Source organism: Aptenodytes patagonicus, chromosome 9 (genome assembly GCF_965638725.1).
Source record: "Aptenodytes patagonicus chromosome 9, bAptPat1.pri.cur, whole genome shotgun sequence".
NCBI classification, from domain to species: domain Eukaryota; kingdom Metazoa; phylum Chordata; class Aves; order Sphenisciformes; family Spheniscidae; genus Aptenodytes; species Aptenodytes patagonicus.
This window is the reverse complement of record NC_134957.1, coordinates 17592028-17612879: the sequence shown is the minus strand read 5'-3', so window position 1 is coordinate 17612879 and position 20852 is coordinate 17592028. Positions and strand designations below refer to the sequence as shown.

Genomic DNA, 20852 nt, shown 5'->3' with positions numbered 1-20852 from the left:
CACCCCGGGGAGACTGTGTAGCTGTTAATAAACATTAGCAAATCGCTAGGGCTTTTGATGGCCACATGTGTCTGTCAATATGTGCTTGTCAATCACGGCGGGGACGTGTTTAATGCTTGCAAAATCTCTTTTGCAGTGAAGGGGTAGTACAGGGGGCAGGTCTATATTTATCCCTTCGAACTGAGACAGCAGCTAGGAGCGCGCAGCGTTGTCTTCCCCGACCCAGCTGTAAGAGCCGGCCACAGCCACTGAGGCAAAATCCAGAGGGACACCTTGCTGTGACACTCTGCGAACTGGGGCTGGGGAGTATCAGATTTTCCCCCATCAGTGAATTATGGGCACAAGATGGTGCATTAGGAGCACGGGAGGGGTGCGTGCTGGAGTTCCGCTGCTGCAAGGGACCGGCATGGTGGGAGTGCTGGGCGGCAGCGGGGGGACAGGGCATTGGTGTCAGGCCAGCCTCACCAAAATCCTGCCTGCTGCTGCATGTGCAGCGGCACCTGGAACGGCTTCAGCGGTGTGATGGCAGCATGCGAGGGCTGCCTGTCCCTGGCTGTGCCCCATGCAGCTCTCGAGGAAAAGCGTGGCTTGTTTTACACCGGCTGTCCCAGCAGGACCTCAGCACCATCCACCAGCTCATCCCCTCGGCAGATTTCCAATGGGGCTGGCGACCCTTCCCTTCGCAGGAGAGCCAGGCCCTGCTCAACGGTGGGGAAAGGCTGCCTTCCCCCAGGCTGGGGCTTTGCCCAGAGGCACAGGGACGTCTGTCCTGGGCTCCCGCTGGGCTGCACTGCGCCGTCCAAGCAGGCAAAGCACCATTTCTCCCTTTCCTCTCCTGAGCGTGGCTGAAAGCCGCTCACCGGCTGTGCTGGTAAATGGGCGCAGCAGGAAAGAAAGAGGTCTGGCAGCTGCCCTGGTCTGCGCAGAGTTGGCCAGGGCTGCCGCATGCCTGCTGCCAGGTACGCAGGCAGGGCTGGCTCGGTACCGGTGCCTGCCCACAGCCAGGCCCGCCGGCAGGAGGGCATGCAGGCAGCCATGCTCACAGCTGGCTCTCCCCAGCAGGGCTGGGGCCTCGGGGTCGGAGAGTTGCCTGCCCAAAACTCAGGAGCTGGGATGGGGCGCAGGGATTTAACTTGGCCTGGGCAATCGTGGAGCACCAGCAGCTCTCAGGGAGCACACGCATTCCATCACAGTGGTTGTGCTGCCGCACAGCCCGGCCCTGGCACAGAGTGGAGGAGGGGGCCGAGACCCGTTCTGTCCATCACTGGCACAGAGTGGGGGCGACTGAGCAGGAGGGGGCCAGTGCCGGCCCCGCTGCCCGGTGGGGCACAGGCAGTGAGCACAGGGCTCCTCTAGTTCATCCGAGGTAAATAACCACTGTTTTCTCTGGAGGTGACGCGTTCTTTGCCATTAATTGATCTGGGCATTTGTAACATGCCTCTTGCACTGCTGTCAGTGTACGCTTTCTCTTTTCTCGTGGGAGAAGCTGGTAATTAGGCTCTTATCCAATAAAAGTGGGGGTTTTTTTGAAGCAGAGATAGGATTAGTTTCTTTTAACTTGATGAAATATGCTTTGGCTTGAAATAATTACATGATTTGCACTTAGCACCTCTCAGCCCAGGGCATTAAAGCGATTCACAAGCAATTATGAAACCTGCTGGGAAGATGCTTTTATTCCCATTTTACAGATATCATATGGAAAACAGAGGTTGAGGGCCTGCCCCGGCTCCTTGGCCAGAGACGTGGGGAGCTTGCAGGGTCTCTTGGGAATACTGCCTCCGTGGGACGGGGCACAGGCAGGCACAGAGATCTCAGAGCACCGAGAAGTAAAAAACTGGGCCAGTGGCCGTGGTGGGGTGGCTGCCCAGGAGTGCCACCAGCACCGCTCTGGGGCTCAGCGCTGCAGGGAGGAGGGAGATAGGGAGGATGGGGGACAGAGAGGTGCCAGGGAGGTGTTTGGCGAAGGACAGAACGGCCTGGAGCGGTGGGGCTGGAAGTCGGATGGGAGCTGCTGGGGTGCAAAGGGGCTGGGGAAAAGATGGGGAGAGGGCAGGGGATATCCAACACCGGGGAGGTGCTGAGCCCCTGCGGCCGGGCTGCTGGTGAGCGCGGGGGGATCCAACGCCGGGAACCTCCTGGAGATGGGGCAGGACCTCTATCCCTCCCCTCCCAAAAAAACCCCTCTAGGGCACCGCCACTCCGCTGGTTTCCAGCGGAACGGTACCAGCTACGCGTGCGGTCCCAGACCTCCACACGCCGGGGGGGGGGGGGGGGCGAGGGGTAAGGAGTAATTTTGGAAGGAATGCCACATATCCAAAGCCCTCCCCGGTGAGACCCGGAGGGACCGCCGCGGACCCGCCCCCGGCCCCGCCGCCGGGCGGGGGCAGCGGGCGGTACGGTCCGGCCCGGTCCGGCCCCGCAGCTCTCGCCGCTCCCGCCCCAGCGCGCAGGCGCGGCGGAGCCGCTGCCGGGGCTCTGTCCGCCGCCGTGGCCCGGCGGGCTGCGGCGGGGAGCGGGGGCCGGCGGCGGCAGCATGCGGCAGTCCCTGACTCAGCAGCGCCCGGGCGGTGTCGCCCTGCCCGACTCCGTGGGTAAGTGCCGCGGGGAGAGGAGGCCCCGCCGGCCCGGGAGGATGCGCCGCGCTGCGGGGCGGTGCGCGGGGGCCGGGGGCGCGCAGCCATTTTGGGCGGTGGGTCCCCGGGGGCGCCGCCGCCGCCGTCCGGGCCGGGCGGGACCGGACCGGACCGGACCGGACACCCGCCGCGGCTGCCGCCTCCGCCTCGCCCGGCCCCGCTCCCCTGCCCGCCCCGCCGCCGCTCAGGCGCGGTTTCAGCCGCAGGGGGACGGTCCGTCTCCCACCCGGCGCCCCCCGGTACCGCGCCGCCCTGGTGCGGGGCTGCGGCGGAGACCCCCGTGGGGCGGCTCGCTGCCCGGGCGGAGGCAGCCGCCGGCCCCGCGCAGCCCCCTTTGGACCGGGGAGGGAGTGCGCGCCCGCTCCCCTCGCAGCGCTCCTTCACCTCCCGAATTAGGTCAGAGAATCCCTCGTACCCTTCCGCACCGGCTGCTAATTGCAATTTCCCCAGCCTTCCACCCATCCAAGCAGGAGATGAGCCACCCAGCCGCCTGCAGACCCCCTCCCGTGGGCCTGCCAGCAGGGCCCTTAATTAGAGTGCGGTTTGGGTCACAGCTCGCACACTAACGCTTTTTTAGCAGAGAAGTGGCACAAAAGGAGAAGGGCTGGGAAGGAGAACGGCTCGGTGCCGTTTGCCCCCGGTTCTCCTAGGGTAAAAGTTAAAGCTGGCCTCCCTGGACTGCTTTGCGCTTATGCTTCGCTTGTGGCTTTCCCCCCCAAAGAACAAGATGGAGAAGTCGGTGCTGTTTCTGTGCCATTTTGTCTGGTTTTTTTCTGATAATCAGGAAAAAAGTAAATCGGGGCGATACAAAATATGTATTATTGCAAACTTTTAAAGTAATCTGGAAAAAACTGCTACAACCTTGTTTTTAGAGTGGGCTTATATATGGCAGCTATAATAAGATGATGTTTCTGAGCGTAAAATAAAAATGATCTTTCTGAAGCCTGTCCACATTCTGAGAGCCATTTTAGCAAAAGAAATAGCCGGACTATAGATAGCATTAATTTCTTTACATCTTCCTCACAGAGTTAAGCACAGTGTTTCAAACCACCTTGTATGCTCAAACTCACGTTGAGGTAAGCACTGCAAGTTTTCAGGTATCTAACTGGGATAAATCACAGAGAAAAGGCTATTACTGTCTCTTAAAAGAGATAGCAAAGCTGTCGTAGCTCCTCTTCTGTGTGTAAAGCTGTACCAAGCTGAGTAGCAAAGAGGAAAATGATCTAATGGGGAATATTTTCAGCAAAAATTAATGTTGAGAAGAGAGGATTTTGCCAGGGCAGCCCTTCAGCAGCTGTCAGTGGAGATACTGAGTATGAGTCCATGTATGCTGAAGCAGCTGCAGGCATCCTTACAGAAGTACAAAACCACTTTCTCAATATACACGTAACAAAACGTGTCTTCAGAGAAAGAAAAAATGGAATTAGTGTCCCAGTACAGAGCTGAAGTGGAGGTAATCACATTCTCTCTTCAATTTCACATCTCTCTCCAATATCAAGTTAAAGGATTATGGTTGTTTTTGTCAGGACTTGGAATAAAAGCATTTTGGTGTTGTGTTTGGTTTTTTTTTTTTAAAATCTTATGAGGAATATTGAAAAGCTTTCAGAAATTTTCCAGTTAGAAACCTTTTGTTTCACTGCTGTATTGCATGTTGGTGTGTGCCAGTTGTGAGCTGGGAAACAATGCAGAAATGTAAGAGTGGAAAATATGGTGGTTCTGAAACAAGTTCAGAATCCATAAACAGTGTTTCAAGCTGCTGCTTTTAGAGTGTTTTCCTGCAGAAATGCTATTACAGCATGCTCTGGTATTGAGGAAATAGCACGTTCTGGAGGTTTTTTCACTATAACTTTTTGAAGCATGTCTGATGGAAATGCAGGAATACCGGTTTGTGTGTGTAAACGCCGTGCTCATGTACCCATGACGCTCACTCAGACGTGCTCTGCAGGGTGGTTTTGCATGGCACACAAACATCTGCACACCCACACAGCCTAACCGCAGAGTTTAAGCTGTGTAAGGAACATATGGCTGGTTTTACTTACCTTCTGCTCATTTGCCAGCCAAACTGTAGCAGTAATCGGAAGTTTGGTAATCTACCATGTGTGTAAGCAAGACAGGTTCGTTCGTTCTCTCCTTTCAGAACTAATCTATGTAAGAAGTAGCAATTTTTTCTCCAGTTTCTAAAGTTTTGTTCAGCTAAACCTTTGGTCCCAGTACTTTGGAATTTTAAGATGTTTATGTGACACTTGCATTTAAATAATTACATTGGAACTGGAGCATGGCACAAGCTATAGTGCTTGTGGGAGGCAATACATACAGAATGGCCTAATATCTTGATGAATTTTGAATGCTTTGGAAGTCTAGATTTTATATTATTAACTTATTTGGCAGATTTAGGAGAATTAAAAGATTAACCCCAAATGCAACCTGCAGCAAATAGTTGGGTACCTTTATCTCCATCCTGTAAGAAATGGCATGAAAAACTAAGGATCACTGATAAAAGATCCAGCCTGGATCTTAGGGTTCTCTAGCAGTTATTTAATTTTATTTTGTTTGAAATTAGTAACTGTCTAGCTATTCATTCCAGCTAAGGACTAACTAGTTGTCAGGCTCCTTGCTCTTAGACCCAGTGATGTCCCAGTGGTGTGGTCACAGCTGTGCTCCGGGACAGGAGCAGAAGGTTTGTGGGTGGAGAGCTTTCCTTCCAGAGACACTGGCCAGTCAGAAAGGATGTTGCTTTTCTTTATAAGCCTCTCTTGCCTTTCACCTCCTTGTGTTGGGCTTTTAATCCCCAAGTTTAGGACTAGTCTCTGATTTCAAGCTCATCTGGTTGGTGTGGGTGAAATGATCCAGCCCCGTGCCCATGGCAGCCGTGCCAGCCCAGAGCATGGTCCAGCATGGAGAGGGAGTGCTCCTGCCAGCAGCACGGCTGGTGGGTCAGGTTGGAGTGGGTGTGGAGAAGCAGCGGGGAGCTGCTGCACTTTTCCCTGGGGAGAGCTGTCCCTGCAGAGGAAGGGAGATAATTTGTACCAGTGTGTGTCCGTATGGCTGCATCGGTATAGCTGTTAGGGTGAAAAGATCTCTCTCGCTGTGCTGCAAATATGCACAGACCCTAAAGAAGGGCCTGTGGGCACCTGGGGCGTACCTCTTCAAGACAGAAAGCTTCCCAGCAAGGCCTGGTGTGCTCCTCTCTCTGGAGAATTTGGACAAGGAGGTTGTGCTTGGCTTGGCTGAGTCTTTTCTCCCGGCCTTTCTGCAGGTGTTTTATCTCGCCACGTACAGGCTCTCAGGGAGCCCCTGAACACCTCAGATGGGGGTTCCCAACATGGTTTGCGTTAGGGAATATGCTCAGCGATGGTGGAACCAGCTCCTTGCTCTTGGGACACATCCCTGCCCTTCTCTGAAACACTCTGAGAAGTGCTGGTAGCATGCACATCGCTTGGGAGCCTCTGGGGTGGGAAATACCTTTGCCTGCTCCTGGGGTGCACTGGAGAGCCCCAGGCTGCAGGGATGGGATTCAGGGTGCCCCCAGCAGCCCACAGGGAGTGCGGCAGGGGACCATTATAGTCCATTATCGTACCAGCCGCTCTCACAGGTGCTGGGTTATGTCTGCATAATGTATGAAATATCATCAAAAGGATTGTTCCACAAAGTGATGTAAAGATGGCAGAGCACACGCTGAACAAACACGCCTAAAGATGTTGCTGAGCGTAATGTCACAGCCAGCTTTCCTCTTGGCTGATGGAATCACTATTTTATATTTATGCTCATTTGGGAGATCTATAAATATATAAAAGAAAAAGACCATAATCAGGCAGCTGTAGATGAGTTTTACTAATCTACAAATTCATTATTCAAGCATCTAAAAATACCTGGTCCTTGCTGAACGTAGAGCAGGAGGAGGACAAGTGGCTGTTACTGGCGATGTCTCATTTACATGGAAAATTGTGGATGCCTTAAGATATGATTACGGCCAAGATTTCCCCCCTCAAAAGAAGTGGCATACAGTGTGGTTATTTAGCTTGATGTAAGTAGACAGATCAGAAAATATATAAATGCCTAATGGTAATACTTCTCATTAGCTCAGTTGCCCCAGGCCAGAGGGGCTGGGAGGCTCCAATGTATCCAAATGAGCTTTGCAAAGTTACAGCTCTTAAGGCTCTCTTCATCTACGTCAGAGCAGTGATAAGTAAATGTGAATTCAGATGCCCTAGTAACGCTTGATAAAGCATGTTAGTGAAGGTGAAAAGTGACAGCCAAACTCAAAAATATTCTCAAGTGAGAAGAAAGACAATTCACCACGATGTGGTTGGCGGTGGGAGGAGAAATTTGCGGTACCATGACTGTCCCCAGATGGAATCAGCAAATTCTGTTGTGTATGTGTGTTTTTAGGGTCGTTCAATAGAAGAAAAAGAAATTCCCTCTACGTAACTGTGACTCTCCTCATTGTGTCAGTATTAATTCTAACGGTGGGCCTAGCTGCTACAACAAGAACCCAAAATGTGACTGTTGGAGGTTATTACCCAGGGGTTATTGTAAGTATAGAACTCCTAGGTAGGTCTAGAAAACTTATTGCCTACAAAGTCCCTTGTAATGCTGCAAATGTTATAAAGGGTGATCTTGTCCTGAATATTATGCTTAGCTACTTCATTGCCATTTGATTTATTTGTTTTATTATTATTTTGCACCTGCTGCTCATTCCCATGCAAAAATCCCATCCAAGTGGCAGCTTCCTCTGAGCTTAGGTAATAACATGCTTTTGAGCTAACGGTGAGACAGATAAATAGGTCTTAGGTCAGTCAAAGCAACCTTAGAACTTCCTTGTTTGCATACATGACATTAGCCCCAGGCAGAAGTAAGGCAAAGAAGGACTATAGGGTGCCAATAGTTGAGAGACCAGGTCTTGAAATACTGTTCACGTGAACTCGTGGTCATAAAGTTCACTTGCAGAAGTGTTTAACAATTTGGAGTCCCTGAATGAGGAGAAGCACGTTAGCCATAGCTGTGGCAGCTTGCCAGGGGAGCATGTGCATCAAAGCAGCTAGCACATCTGGGTTTTTTTTGTTATCAACAGACGGAAATGGGAAAGGACAATCTTGTAGCTTCAAATGGCTTAATTTAGAGAAGGTCGCTGGTGCCCAGCCTTCTTGCCAGTAGATGCACAACCTCCTGTGGAAGCATAAGGGGCAAGTACATCATGCCCCTCCTGGCATGAGCAGAGGTCTAACATGAGCTAGAAAGCAAGTCCTGGTCTGTTCCTTGTGTGTCTGAGACACGCTCAAAAAGGGCTGAGCTGCAGCCAAATCAGGTGCCTTAGCAGGTTGAGTGCAACTGCAGTCCCCCAGCTAGAGGCTCCTGGTGTAACACTGTGGAGTGCTGTGCATTTAGGCTTGGAGCCTCAAAGCTGGAGGCTTAAAGCCTGTCCAGATAACTAGGTGGAGACTTGTTCTTCCCTTAGTGCGGTTTGATTTATTTGCCACACATTGCTGATCTGAGGGAGGCTTATACTTCTCTGTGGACAAGCTCTTCTATGACTGAAGAAAGCCCCTTTACAGCCATTAGTGTGGAACATTGTTACAGACTGTGTTGGGCCTCTTCAGTTTAGGGTTGGTTTTCTGGCTTGTCCCAGTAACTCCTGCATTTAGGCCTGATCTTTTTTAAAGAGAAGTACAGAAGGAAGGTGTTGAGAAAGGTGACAGGCTGGCTTCAAATTCTCTGCACGTAGCCTACGCTCTGTCAGCCTGAGTTGAACCTCGTGCTTCGGAGCAGGTCTTGCGGACTGATGCAGATGGGTGGAGCCTGTTGTTCACGTCCCCTTGACATCTCCCGTGCTATTTATGCTCCGGGAAAGTCAGCATCGCTTATGCTTTTGTAAGACTTGGTCTACGCAAGGAACTAATGAATTCCTGGACTTGGGAAGGGCGTTGAGTTACTTTATTCAGAGGCACCCTGACAGCTTGTGTTTGTTACCAAATTCCCGCTCTTGGTTAGTTCATTAATCCACTGTGTGGAAATGTGTGACGACCTCGCCTGTCTCCCTGCACAGGAAAATATTTCAGTGTGCTGCTGGATGCTTCAGCAGGTGCTTAAAATAGCTGATGTTTCCTGACAAGCTGGGATTTCTCCCTTTACTGTGGAAAAAGGGCTTGCTGTGGTGCATAAGTACTCGGTGAGTTGTCCCCGAGCAGGTGGCTTCCACAGCCCCGAAGAAGCAGCTCCTTGCAGGTCTTGTCATCCAGAACTTCACATGAATGTTAGGCCTGCGTGCATCTCTATCAGGGGTTTCTGTGCATCATTAGTGATGCACCACCATTAGTCATACCCTGCATTGGTAAGGAAAAAGTAGACCCAGAAGTCTCTTCGTGTGCTGGGTGACGTCTCCGTGTGTGGACCAGACCCATGGATGAGATCATCTCATGGGACATCAGAGGTCCCATCACGGCCATGCCTAATTCACCATTCTTTCCTCCTTTAACTTGCATGTCTTGGACAAACACCTCTTGAGCAAGGAGTAAACGTGCAAAGAAGTGGCTGTCTGATGCCAGGGATTATCTTACCAGGCCTCTGCTCCTGAGGAAGACAGAACCGGGCACTGGAGACCTTCCACGCATCAGCGGCGTTTTGTTTGGTTGATTTTTTGGGGCAGGTTGGGTTTTGGTTTTTTTTTTTCCCAAACAGTGCAGTTCCTCATTGACACAACTGGAGGAGCCGAAGCAGAGGGTGCAATGACATATCCTGTAGCCAGGCTGCCTTCACCCTCCTTCTTGACCACTGTCATGGTTTAACCTCAGTCGGCAACTGAGCACCACACAGCCATTCGCTCACTCTCCCCCCCCCACCCCCAGTGGGATGGTGGGAGAGAATCGGAAGAGCAAAAGTGAGAAAACTCGTGGGTTGAAATAAAAACAGTTTAATAATTGAAATAAAATAAAATCCTAATAGTAATAATAAGAATAAGAATATACAAAGCAAGTGATGCACAGTGCAATTGCTCACCACCTGCTGACCAATGCTCAGCCAGTTCCCGAGCAGCGGTCACCTCCCCCCCCCCCCCCCCGCGCCCCAGCCAACTCTCCCCAGTTTATATGCTGAGCATGACGTCGCGTGGTATGGAATGTCCCTTTGGCCAGTTGGGGTCAGCTGTCCTGGCTGTGCCCCCTCCCAGCTTCTTGTGCACCTCCAGCCTGCTCAGTCGGTAGAGCATGGGAAGCTGAAAAGTCCTTGACTAGTGTAAGCACTGCTCAGCAACAACTAAAACATCGGTGTGTTATCAACATTGTTCTCATCCTAAATCCCAAACACAGCACTGTACCAGCTACTAGGAAGAAAATTAACTCTATCCCAGCCGAAACCAGGACAACCACCTACACCTTCACGACTACATCTGTGAACACCCCGGCTGTGCCTCTGTGGGAAATATCCTCACCTGTGGCTGGATGACTGACCTGGGCCTGGGAAGCCCAGAGTGTAACAGTGATGCTCAGTGGACAAGAGTAACAATCAGGTGCAGAGGGCAACCACCCTTATGGAAGTGAGGGTCTGTGAGATACGTGTGTTGTCTCCAAGTTACACCAGCTTCCAGCATCTGTGTAAGTGACTGACCTTTCTTAGGCTTTGACCGGCAAACCTCTTCTGTAATGGTTCTTTGTCAAGCATGTTGGCCTGGGGCTTTAGTCTGGAAAAGCACGTTCATTTTGTGTCCTGTCCTCCTTTCAGACAGACATCCCAGGGGATCATACCCACCAGCAAATAAGTGATGCAATTGATGCAGATTACTAAGATCTCTTTGTCCCATCCACAGAAAGAGTGGTTTTCCCATTCATGCAATGAGAATTCCCGTTAATTAATGAGAATCCACTGATTTATTTGGTCTTCACCTGTTGGATGCACAGACTTGCTCTAATTTCTTCTTTTTGAATTATCTTAAATTATCTTAAGTGTTTCACCTTTTGGTTTGAGGCTACTCTGAAACACCACGTGGACATTTCTCTTAAACGTGTTGGATCAAGCTCAAAGGGCACAAAATGTTTTTCTTGAGCATTTGCCTTAGGTGTGTGTTGCCACACAACTTCCTTGCTGCTAAACATCACCAGACTGAAAATAATGCCTGGATCCATGTTGCTGTTAATGCCTGGATCTCCCAGGTTTTGGGCTTGGAATTGAGCTGTAAAACTCCTGTTACTTGGGGAAGGTGGAGGTGGTTGCTTGCCCAAGCTGAGCGAAATAATAAGCCCAGAAGCACTGGCAGATCAGTTTGGGGCAGTTCAGCAGTGCCCCTGGCTCTCTGCCCTGCCTGCCTGCTGCCTCAGTGTTAAGCAGCACCTGGCTTCGCTGCTGTGCTCCCCACCGTGGTAGTTTGTCCCTGATGTGGGGACAACGGTCTCCAAGAGCTCGGAGTGCAAGGCAGGCAGCCAGGAAGCAGCAGCCTCATCGGCTGCTCTGCTTTAATCCCTGGCTCCGTTTGAGCCAGCAGCCCTTGCTGCCCGCAGCTCTGCACCAAATGTTACTGGGCTTAAGCAGAGCGGGGGAAGATGTAAGCCCAACTTTTCATCACGTTTGTGTCTGCTAATCTCTGCATGTGCCTCTGCTTGTTAGTATCAGATTTATTAAACCCGTGTTTTCTATTCCTGGATCCTAAAATACCGATTCCAGGTTAGTTGACTCATTCTTGAATCACTGCAGCTTGTCTCGTGCCTTATTCTGCTCCCTGAGGAGTTGGCCAGTTATTTGGCATTCTCACCCAGATCTTCACTGCCTCCCTAGTCTATTGACTGGATTTGTACCTGCTTAATATGACCAGTCCAACTGTAGGACTTTTCCGGCATTTCTCATTTTGCTGACGCATAGAAGTGGAGTTGGCTACGCTCTACACCGATCAAAGACCTTTTTCGGTGTGACACAGAAGTACTTCTGCATCTCCCCTTGTAGTCCGCGCTTCCTGGTTGAAGTCCCTGTTTCTGGCCTGGCTGAGGTGTGCTCTGTCCTAGAAGCTTCTATTTAGTGTAGCTAAATAGCTTAAGGCTATGGAGAAAGGAGGTGGGAAATGGCACTCCTGGCTGAGTTCACTGAGCTGAAATAAGAACAGTGTTGTCCGTTATGGCAGGTGGAAAAGATGCTTTTGCTGGAGTAGCTTATTCTGTTGGCTGGGCTGGCATGAGCTCTTCTGGTAGAAGACCCTAGTTGATGCATCCTCACCCCTGGAAATGAGGGAGGAGTAGAAGAAGGCAGAGAATTGTTAAATCTTCCCGAGTATAGTTCTGCCTTATTTCATACTTTGCATCAAGAAGCTCTCTGAGTTGAAAACTTAGGTGATTGCTCACACCCTTGGTGAGGTTACAAAAGCCTGGTCCTGCAGACGGTAGTGACGTGGTCCTGCTAGGTTTGCGTCTGGAGGCTCCTGAGTGTTCGTAGGGTTGTTCCGAGACAGCAGTGCATATCCGCATCCACCAGCCATTTCTCAGCATCACTGGGGAGGGGATGGAATTCAGAACTCATCCTTTTGGTTTCTACACCTGCTTTTAGTGTCATATAAGGGGTATACTTGATAGTTCCGGCTAGTGAGAGACTTCACTGATTCCTTGCTGAAGGAAGAGTGCTCACACATCCGCAGTATGTTCTTTTGCTGCTTCTGGATTTAATTGTGTTCTGTCTGTATGTAAAATATGTTGCATATTGTCCTGATCTAAATGCTAACAATATGTTGTTTTTCAGCTTGGTTTTGGGTCGTTTCTTGGAATAATTGGATCAAACTTGATAGAAAACAAAAGGCAAATGGTAAGTTCATTACAAAACCTTTTTTTAAAAAATGGCAGTAACCCAAATTTTGTATGTAAAGGGTATTATTGGTTTTCCTAGCTCTTCCAGGGTAGTGTTGCATACCTCTTGAGAACTAGAGATGGTTTCTGGCAGCCCAGGAGAACAAGGCTGTTAACCTTGATATTTTTAAATTAAAAAAAAAAAATGCTTAAGGAAGTACAAAGTGACTATGCACAGTCTCATTGAACTCCGTGGGATTTTTTTTAAAGGGCTTGAAATTGAGCGTTTGGAGTTTTCAGGATAGTCACTGCTTCACAGACTCATTCCCAGCGCTTTGTCTGTTGAGCTGTCACAGTATGTGATACATAATATGGTAAATAACATAAACATAATACATTTATTTTAAATCTTTTAAAATAAATTCGTAGAGGCTTGGGGCTCTGCAAAAATCGCTTTTGGCCACTTTCTATTCTAAGCAAAGGATAGAGAAGAAGATCAAGCAGGTGGTATAACAGCCAGCCCAGAGACTGGAGGTGAAAGCCCTTAGAGGGCCCAGCAGAAAGTCCTTCCTGAGGACAGGAGTGCTCCGAGCTCTCTGCTCTAGATATGTCTAGAGAATAAGTTACTCGAGGTGTCAACATGACGAAAAGCATGAAGACTGGTGTAATTGAAAAGCAACCAACTTCTCCAGTGTTGCTGATTAACATGCATGTTGCTGGTCCTTGTTTCCAAACACCTCTTCAAGTAGGAAGGAAAACCAAGAAACTTTGCATGCTGTAAAGCAGCAGTTGGGGACCTGAGAAGCACAGAAGACGCTGGCTAGACCAGACGCGTGGACCACAGCGCTCTCTGGTTCCCTCCTCACGCTGCAAGGAGGCTTTTGTGTGCTGGGGCTGGGCAGCCACTGTCTAGGCAGGTCTCTGGTGTCCCATCCCGTGGGAGCAACGTTCAGAAGAGAGCAGGTGGGCAGTGAACATGCAGATAGCACAAACTAGATGAGACCAGTGCTGCTGATATGATACGATCACAACTGAGCTTGTGCAGCGGGGACAGAGCTGGCCCAGATTACCCCCTTTGGCAAGCACGGGAGACTTGGGTGGACTTGGCTGGGTCTCTGATGGCCCCTAAACATGTCTTGCAGACGCTGTTTCACAAACCCCTCATCTTCCTGCCTGTGCTTGAAGGTAGGGGCGGTAGTGCTTGGAGGTGTCAGTAACAGGGCTTAGGGTAGGGGAAAGTCTTTTGGGAGAATTTAGCAAAAGGTATGGGTAGAGAGAGATCAAAAGAAGTTGGTATCTGATGTGGTCCTGGCAGGCTGTCAAGCTCTATCTTTCCTAGCCTGTTTTCTCTGCTTGCCACATGTGGCTGGCTAGAGGTAGCATTCAGGGAGGTACAGTCCAGCTCCTGGAGCGTCCTGTGGGCATGCCTGCCTCCTGCCTCTGCTTGGCTGTCCCAGGAGAGCAGCTGCAGTCCTCCTCCCTGATGGTTGCCCCATGCTCTGGCAGCAAGATCCCTCCAGCCTTCCTTATATGAGGTTGCACAGGGCCAAGGGGGGATCGTGCTGTCCCTGCAGCCTGTCCTGCTGACCCAGCGTTGCTGCCTGCTTTTGCAGGGATGGAGCTGCCTCTGCTCTCAGGGATCAGATTAGCAGGGTGTGCTGCTGACCAAGGCTAAGGCACGTTTGCCAAGCTGCAGAGAGAGTTGGGAGAAATTCCTGCTTGTCCTAATCCAGAGGCTGGGCTGGGCTGCCTTGCCCTTTGCTTTGCAAATAGCGTGCTCCCTGCAGAGCCAGGAGGGAGAGGGTGAGGCAGACCCTGTAGGAGAGGAAAACTGCCTTTCCCACAATCAGGGAGGGTGCAGGGGAGGTGGGTTTCCCAGTGGATATTTTTTGTTGTTTTCACCCTGGCTCTGCAAGAGCAACATGTCCTGTTCTTTCTGTCCTAGCAGGGTTTCCAAGCCTCTTGCTCATCGTGTATTAGCAGCGTATCAGGGTCTGGTTGAGCAATGACCGTGTTATGCTAGTCCTGCATTCTTCACAGGAGTGCCCATGAGTGATAGCGTGGCCCTGACTTGACTTGTTTGTTTATTCTGAAGAGCCCTGGGTAGCCCATGTTTATGGTTTTCATCTCTCTATCGTTTTGTGTCCTAAAAAGCACACATGACCCAGCTTTGCAGGGATTGCATCGCTGCTGCCTCAGTTGGCAGCTAGCGTGTCTCTGCTCTGACTGCAGAGAAGTCATGCAGTAGCTGTCACTTACTGTCCCCATGCTTTAGTCACATCTCCTCCTTGCCCAGGAGCACGTTACAGTGGCAGCTTTGTCCATTATGTGTTTCCATAATACCGCTGGCAGTGCAGGATATTTTTTTTTTTTTTTTAATCTTCTGTGAACTTCCTCAGTGTCCTAGTTTGCTAAAAGGCAGTCTTGGTGTTGCTTGTTACGCAGTTGCTCCTCAGTGATGGCAGGAAGAGCTAAAAGCGACTTCTGCTGCCGTGTTCTTGTGCATGTTTCTGGCCATAAGCTGGCTGGGGAGCTTGAGGAGTCGAGCCAGTGTGGCTGACGGGGAGAGCTAACCTGAAGCAGCACTCCTCCCTTCTCTGCAGCCTCCCGACAGGAATAGACCTCTCTCGTTTTTCCCACCCGAGTGTCTTGGTTTTCAATCCGTGCATCTGCACTTCCCACTTGTCGAAGTAAGGGAGGGCTTTTGTCCCCCCAGGGAGAGCCAGCTGCCCGGCGGCGCTGCCCGCCTGCCTGCCAGCGCTGCAGGCAGCTCTGACTTACACCCCAGCTGCCCGCTCAGCAGTTTTCAAGTGAGGAGTCAGCGTTTTACGTGGCTTTGTGACAGTCATCTGTGCCATGGAAAAGTAATAACCAACAGCTTCACAGCCCATGTGTCGCTGGACAGTGGCCTAAAGGGAACCTCAGTCCAGAGCACTCCTGCTTCATGGTTCCTGCACTATCTGAACCCAGTCTGTCTTGTCTTGTCCGATTGCTACTCGGTGTGGCTGACTTCGGCAGGAGTTAGATGAGCGAAGACCAATCACTAATATCACACGGCTCTTGAGAGGGACTTCTGCTTGCTACACTAACAATATTGTCAACCCCAAATCAAAAATCTTGTTGGCAACTCATGAGATTAGTTGAAAACCGTGGGATTGTAAAAATGAATTTGTATGTTTTTATTTGCTGTTTGATTTTCTTTATCATAAATTCTCAGTGTTTGGTTTTCAGGCTTTTCTTTCTCCAGCTGAGAGAGAGGAAACTGTGTGTAAATAAAGTGAGCAAACCCATTTCTAACACCATATCCTTATATCCTAGTAGGGCTGTTATGAAAGTATCATCGTTAACCTTGTATTATTTTAAATAACCATGTTAGCAGCTCCTTATCTGCAAGCAGGGGCGACCGACAAATACCCTAATTGTATATATTCAGTGTTTGGCTCGCTTCCCATCTCCAAGGATCATGCTATTTAGGGAGAATATCCTCTTTCATGTATGTATGAAACAAAGGACAGTACAGAGAAAAACTAAACTTGCTACAAAATAACCTAAGCCATAAAACCCATTTGTTCCACCGAGACTAAGCAGCTGTGCTTTCTCCCCTTGTGTGGTTTCACTGGTTGTGGTAGTGAAACAGTGTGACTGCTGTAATGGACAGTGCAAGTTGTGATCCAGATGTGGAGATGGTGTGGGTCTGAGTGGGGAGGAAATGCTGGTGTTTACAGCTGACAGAAAGAGGGTCCCAGTGTAGGGCCTGATCCTGGAAAACTTGTCACCTGCTGCCATCTGCAAGTACTTTGTGGCACAGCATCTAATATTCCAGTAACAGCTTGTTACTAGTGACTGTGACTTGTTTGTATGGTCATTGGGTTAATTTCACAGTCTGCTCTATCTACTGCTGCAGTTTTTATTTGCAGTGGGACAGTGTACGTCTTGAATACTTGCCTCATCTAGAAAACCATTTTATTTTCTCTCATTTTGAAGCTAACCAAAGTAAGCAATTGTACAGGGACCATTTCCACTGTCCCAAGTGAGCCCTCCTGCACCTCCACTCATTGCTCAAGCTGACCTGGTCTGCACGTGGATGTTGCTGGAAGGAGGTCTGTTTTCACTGAGGGAGGTTTAGGTAAAAACAGTGTGATTAACCTAAAAGTCCTGAGATACTTTAAAAATACATATAGAATCCTTCTGTCTTGTGTTTGTCAAGGGATTTGGCTTGTCTTTCTGAGAACTGGATCCTCGTGCAGTGGCAGGAACCAAGGTGTTAAAGCTCCAGGTGCTAAGTTTGCTTGAAAACAAACATCCCCATGCCAGGAGACCCGAGATATCTGTCAGTACTGGCCAAGCTAACTGCTATTTTTGTATTTGTGCTATTAGTGATTTTTACTATTACTCAAAGCTCCCGATGACCAGAGTTGCCTCTGTACTTGTGGAGAAGCAGTTTTTAACAGCTGCCAGTGACCAACACTTGGAAGGTGTGATTGCTGGAGTGGAAAACCACCAGGGAAAAACCCACTAAAGCTTTCAGTTCTTTAAATGGAAATACTGCTGTTCCCCAAGCTACGTCTTTGTGAACCTGTCTGTTTGAATGCTGTGCTTGCCCTCCCTCCACGGCCCTGTCGATATCCCCGATGTGCTTTGGCAAGGGGGATTGGGATCGGTATTGGGAGCTCTGTGTGTGATGAGCTGGTCTGGAGCCTGCTGGCAGTGGCTGAGCTGCTGCTTGGGAGCGAGGAAGGGTTGTGTCGGCACTCGTGCATGGTTCTCCCAGCTGAGCACTGGCACTTTGGCAGAGGTGGTGTTTAAAGTGGCGTAGTGAGAGTAGAGACTTTGTTTCTCGTACCTGGGTTGGGGTTTGAGTATTGCTGGTTTACCTTCTGTATGCTTTCACCCTAATTTTAAGAATGGGCAGGATGGGGCCAGTGGAAGAGGACCAGACCTGTCTGACTTCCCTCCTTGAGCTGAAGGTGGAGATCTCTCTCCTTGCAGCTCCCCCAAGCCAGGGGGAGGCCTAGTGGGCTGTGCTTGCCGCAACCCGGCACCAAGGAGCCCAGCCAGGCTGCTGTGAGGGTGTACAACACCGATGGCATGGGCTGGTCACCTGTCTTCTGGTCTCATGGCTTTGTGCTTATGCCTGCGTTGTTTCCTGAAGGCGCAGTCCCACCAGAGAGGTTCGCATAAAGCAGTCTCCTTTGTCCTTACAGCCTGGGAATTGTTCACAGGAGCAGCTTCCCACAGCGCTCCAGGATGGGGAGAGAAGAAATCCCCTCCTTTCTCTCCAGGGACGAGTTAAGGACAGCAGCAGCCAGAAGAGGAGGTGTATCCTCAGCCTAAATGTAGTGCTTTGGAGCCATGGGAAAACTTGCATTACAATATCAAGTCCCCAGAGAACCAGTCTGGCACAATGCTATTACTCCTGCCGCCTTGCAGGAGCAGATTGCTCTCCTTTGAGATGTGTGTCCCGTTGCCTTCAATGAGACCAGTCTGTGCAGCCTGGGCAAACATTTGGGTCATTGATTGCTTGAGGGCTTATTGACTGTGGTTTATGTATCCTTGTGGAGAGGGCACAAAACGGTTGGTTGTGGAGAGGCAGATGATACTTGGCTTTGTTTTCCTTTCTCAGCTGGTTGCATCGATCGTCTTCATCAGCTTTGGCGTCATTGCTGCGTTCTGCTGTGCCATAGTAGACGGTGTCTTTGCTGCCAGACACATAGTAAGTGATTCCAGGAAAACACAGGTCCTGCAATGTTTTTACTCTAGGAAAACAAGTGATGGTGTCCGTAATCCCGCATCAGGCCACATCAAACCCTGTTAAATATATGTCATGTGCTGAATGCTGTTTTAAATCATAAACTTTAGAAAAATTTATCAGTTTTGCAAAAATATTTTGAAATAAGCAGCAAGCATTAAGATCTTAAAACTTTGCTTTTTTTTTTTTGTGTATGCTTTATGTGTTTACTGCGTCTCAAAACTATAAGGTGTAATGTGAATTACAGCTATTGCTGAGGGACAATATATGAGCAGTAACATCTATCATATTTTAAATATTAGCAGAGGTAGTTCTTAATGCTGATTGAACCGCTGGATGTTGTAGTAGAACGAAGCAATTTGATACAAAGCTCATTAAAGCATTACAGTATAAACAGGAAGCACTTGCAGTAGGTCCTCAGTTTCCATTTGATGATTTAAAAAAATATGAGCTGCTGCTGTCATGACCAATCTCTAGTACAGTGGGACATGCAAAAGCTTCAGTTATTAGTATAGAAATGAAAAAACACAATTCCATTTCAACTTTTTAATTGAAATTTATAACTGCAAACAGATATTTGTCCTGCAACTCCGCAGTCTGATGGGGTTTTTTGAAATTTTTTGCGAAATGGGGTTGAAAAGACAGATTTGGGGTTGTTTTTGTGATCAGAATGGAAAGGAATTTCAGAAGGTCAGAATTACCCATGAAATGGAAACTCCCTGTGTCAGCTGGCTCATTATTCTCCTTGTAAAGCTGGCTCCCCTTTCCTGCCACTGAGCGTTCCAATGGTAGAAAGACGGCTGGACAGCAGGATTTGCTGACAGAGCAAAGGGCAGCTCCGCTCAGCTGCGTGATAGGTCTCTGTCCGTCTGTCTGGATGCAACCAGCAAGTCTTGGCCATCTCTGACCCCCCTTGCGAGGGCATGTGAAGCGTTAGCTTTGATAAAAAGGTGAAGCTCCTTCGACTCCTGATCCTGGCTGTGTGGGTCTGAGCCCCACAGACTTGCTCTGTGATTTTTAGGCGCTGACCTCACAGGCTGGGTGATGGCATCAGCTGGCACCTCCTCCCGGCCGGCCATGGGGATGTCTGCGTGTCTGAGGCAGCCAGAGCTGAGCAGTTGGGATGACGATGGCTCTGGTTTCTGCCTCTTGATGAACAGATGTGCTTTTGGCCTCGCTTCACCCCCTAACCATCCAAGAATGTCGTCTTGCTGGAGACGTGCTCCTGCCACGCTAGCACACAGCGTTCCCCCTGTCTCCTGCCGCTGCTCTGCCACCCCAAGCTTTGGATCAGAGAGCAAGTCCAGCTGCTCCTGGGAAGGGCTCGCTGATGCGGGTACACATCCAGCATTGCTTTCCCTGAGGTTGCTTTCCCTGGGGACCAGGCTGCCCCAAAGTGAGACGTTAATGCAGGTTGTTTGCAGGCTGAGCCATTAGTAATCCTCCAGAGCTTTCCCACAAGTCACTCAAGAGCCCAGAAAGATAAATTTTCCAGCAATTTAATATGAAATTGTAATGATTCAGCATGGAGAACCCTCGGAAACACGTCAGGCAGCCCTGGGATGTGTCTGGGGGGATGAGGAATGAATCATTCAGTTCGGGGTGGCCGCCCTCACCCGAACGAGCCTGTCTTCAGAGCCTGCTCCTCCTGTGCTAGCTGCAACAAATACATGCCTCCAAGGATGGGGGTTAAACATCACCTGGTGCTCAGGGGGGCTCAGGTGGGGGGCTGCCGTGAGCGGGGATGTTGCAGAACAGCCTGATGTGAGAGCAGGGTCTCTCTAAAGCCTGGCCCCTTTCCCCAGACCAGCTAGCTGATTTTGATTTCAGTGCAGTGCTAAGCCTGGTGCTTTTTCGTTGGCAGGATCTGAGGCCGCTGTACGCGGGGCGATGTCAGTACTACTCCAAGAGTACGACCCCACCAGAGGTGAGAGCAGGTTCAGCTGTGCTGTCTCTGTGAAGGGGCCGGCTGCATGGTGTAGGTGGAGAACCTGCTGCCGGGCTGCTGCTCCGGTGTCCCAGAGGTCTGCGAAGCAAGGAGGGGGTGGGAGGCTGGGCCTGGGGCGGGAGGACTCAGGGCGTGAATTCCTCCATGCTTGGTACTGCCACGTTAGTGAAGGAGCAAGTGGAGAGGAGGGGATGGGGGAGAGGAAAATACACCAGTTTCTTTAGATCTTCAGCTGTGCATTCATTATGGGAGCAGGGTGGTGGGTTAAGAGTTCAGACAGCAGTAATTTCTGTGGATACGAGCAGCTGTGGATACCAGCCTCTGCTGTCTATTGTCTTCTCCAAAGAGAAGCCTGTAGGGGGTGGGTGTTCCTGCCACATACTGATAGTGTGTGTGGACATCTTTGGCTGCCTTTGCTGTGCACTGAGAGTCTCTCTGAGACTTCCTCACAAGTTACCAAGTAGTTTTGAATAACCACTATATTCCAAATTAAAATGCCTGCTTGAGGTGCAAAGTAAGTACTACCCAGTGGCATTGGTGGGGTCCTTTCTCTTTTTAGCCCAAAGACGGTCCATGTGAGCTTGGGTGTTACTACCCACAGGCAGACAATTAACCGCTTTAGTCAGTTATTCGCCAGTATGGGAATCTTGCTTTCAGTTTGTATCATCCTATTGACAACTCTTCGCTCTAAGTTGCTGCGTGGTGAGGAGTGCTAGTTCAGCAAGGTCTTGGCTGCTTGTAAGAGTTGCACAACCCCCTCCCAGTGCAGG

The 20852-nt window shown here is 50.0% G+C and overlaps 1 protein-coding gene across 4 annotated transcripts in view; it reads left to right on the top strand.

Moving 5' to 3' along the window:
• The first annotated feature begins 2474 nt into the window (after positions 1 to 2474).
• Positions 2475 to 20852, top strand: part of TMEM255A (transmembrane protein 255A) — a 29513-nt gene continuing 11135 nt past the window's right edge. The window contains exons 1-5 of one of the 4 annotated variants that reach the window (XM_076347298.1): positions 2475 to 2591; positions 7023 to 7165; positions 12342 to 12404; positions 18009 to 18098; positions 19999 to 20061. In XM_076347298.1, the coding sequence (XP_076203413.1) occupies positions 2534 to 2591; positions 7023 to 7165; positions 12342 to 12404; positions 18009 to 18098; positions 19999 to 20061 (417 nt within the window). In that variant the 5' untranslated portion in view covers positions 2475 to 2533. Of the gene's footprint in view, positions 2592 to 3659; positions 3710 to 7022; positions 7166 to 12341; positions 12405 to 18008; positions 18099 to 19998; positions 20062 to 20852 lie in introns of all 4 variants that reach the window. The other 3 variants (XM_076347297.1, XM_076347300.1, XM_076347299.1) reach the window with 3 other exon arrangements.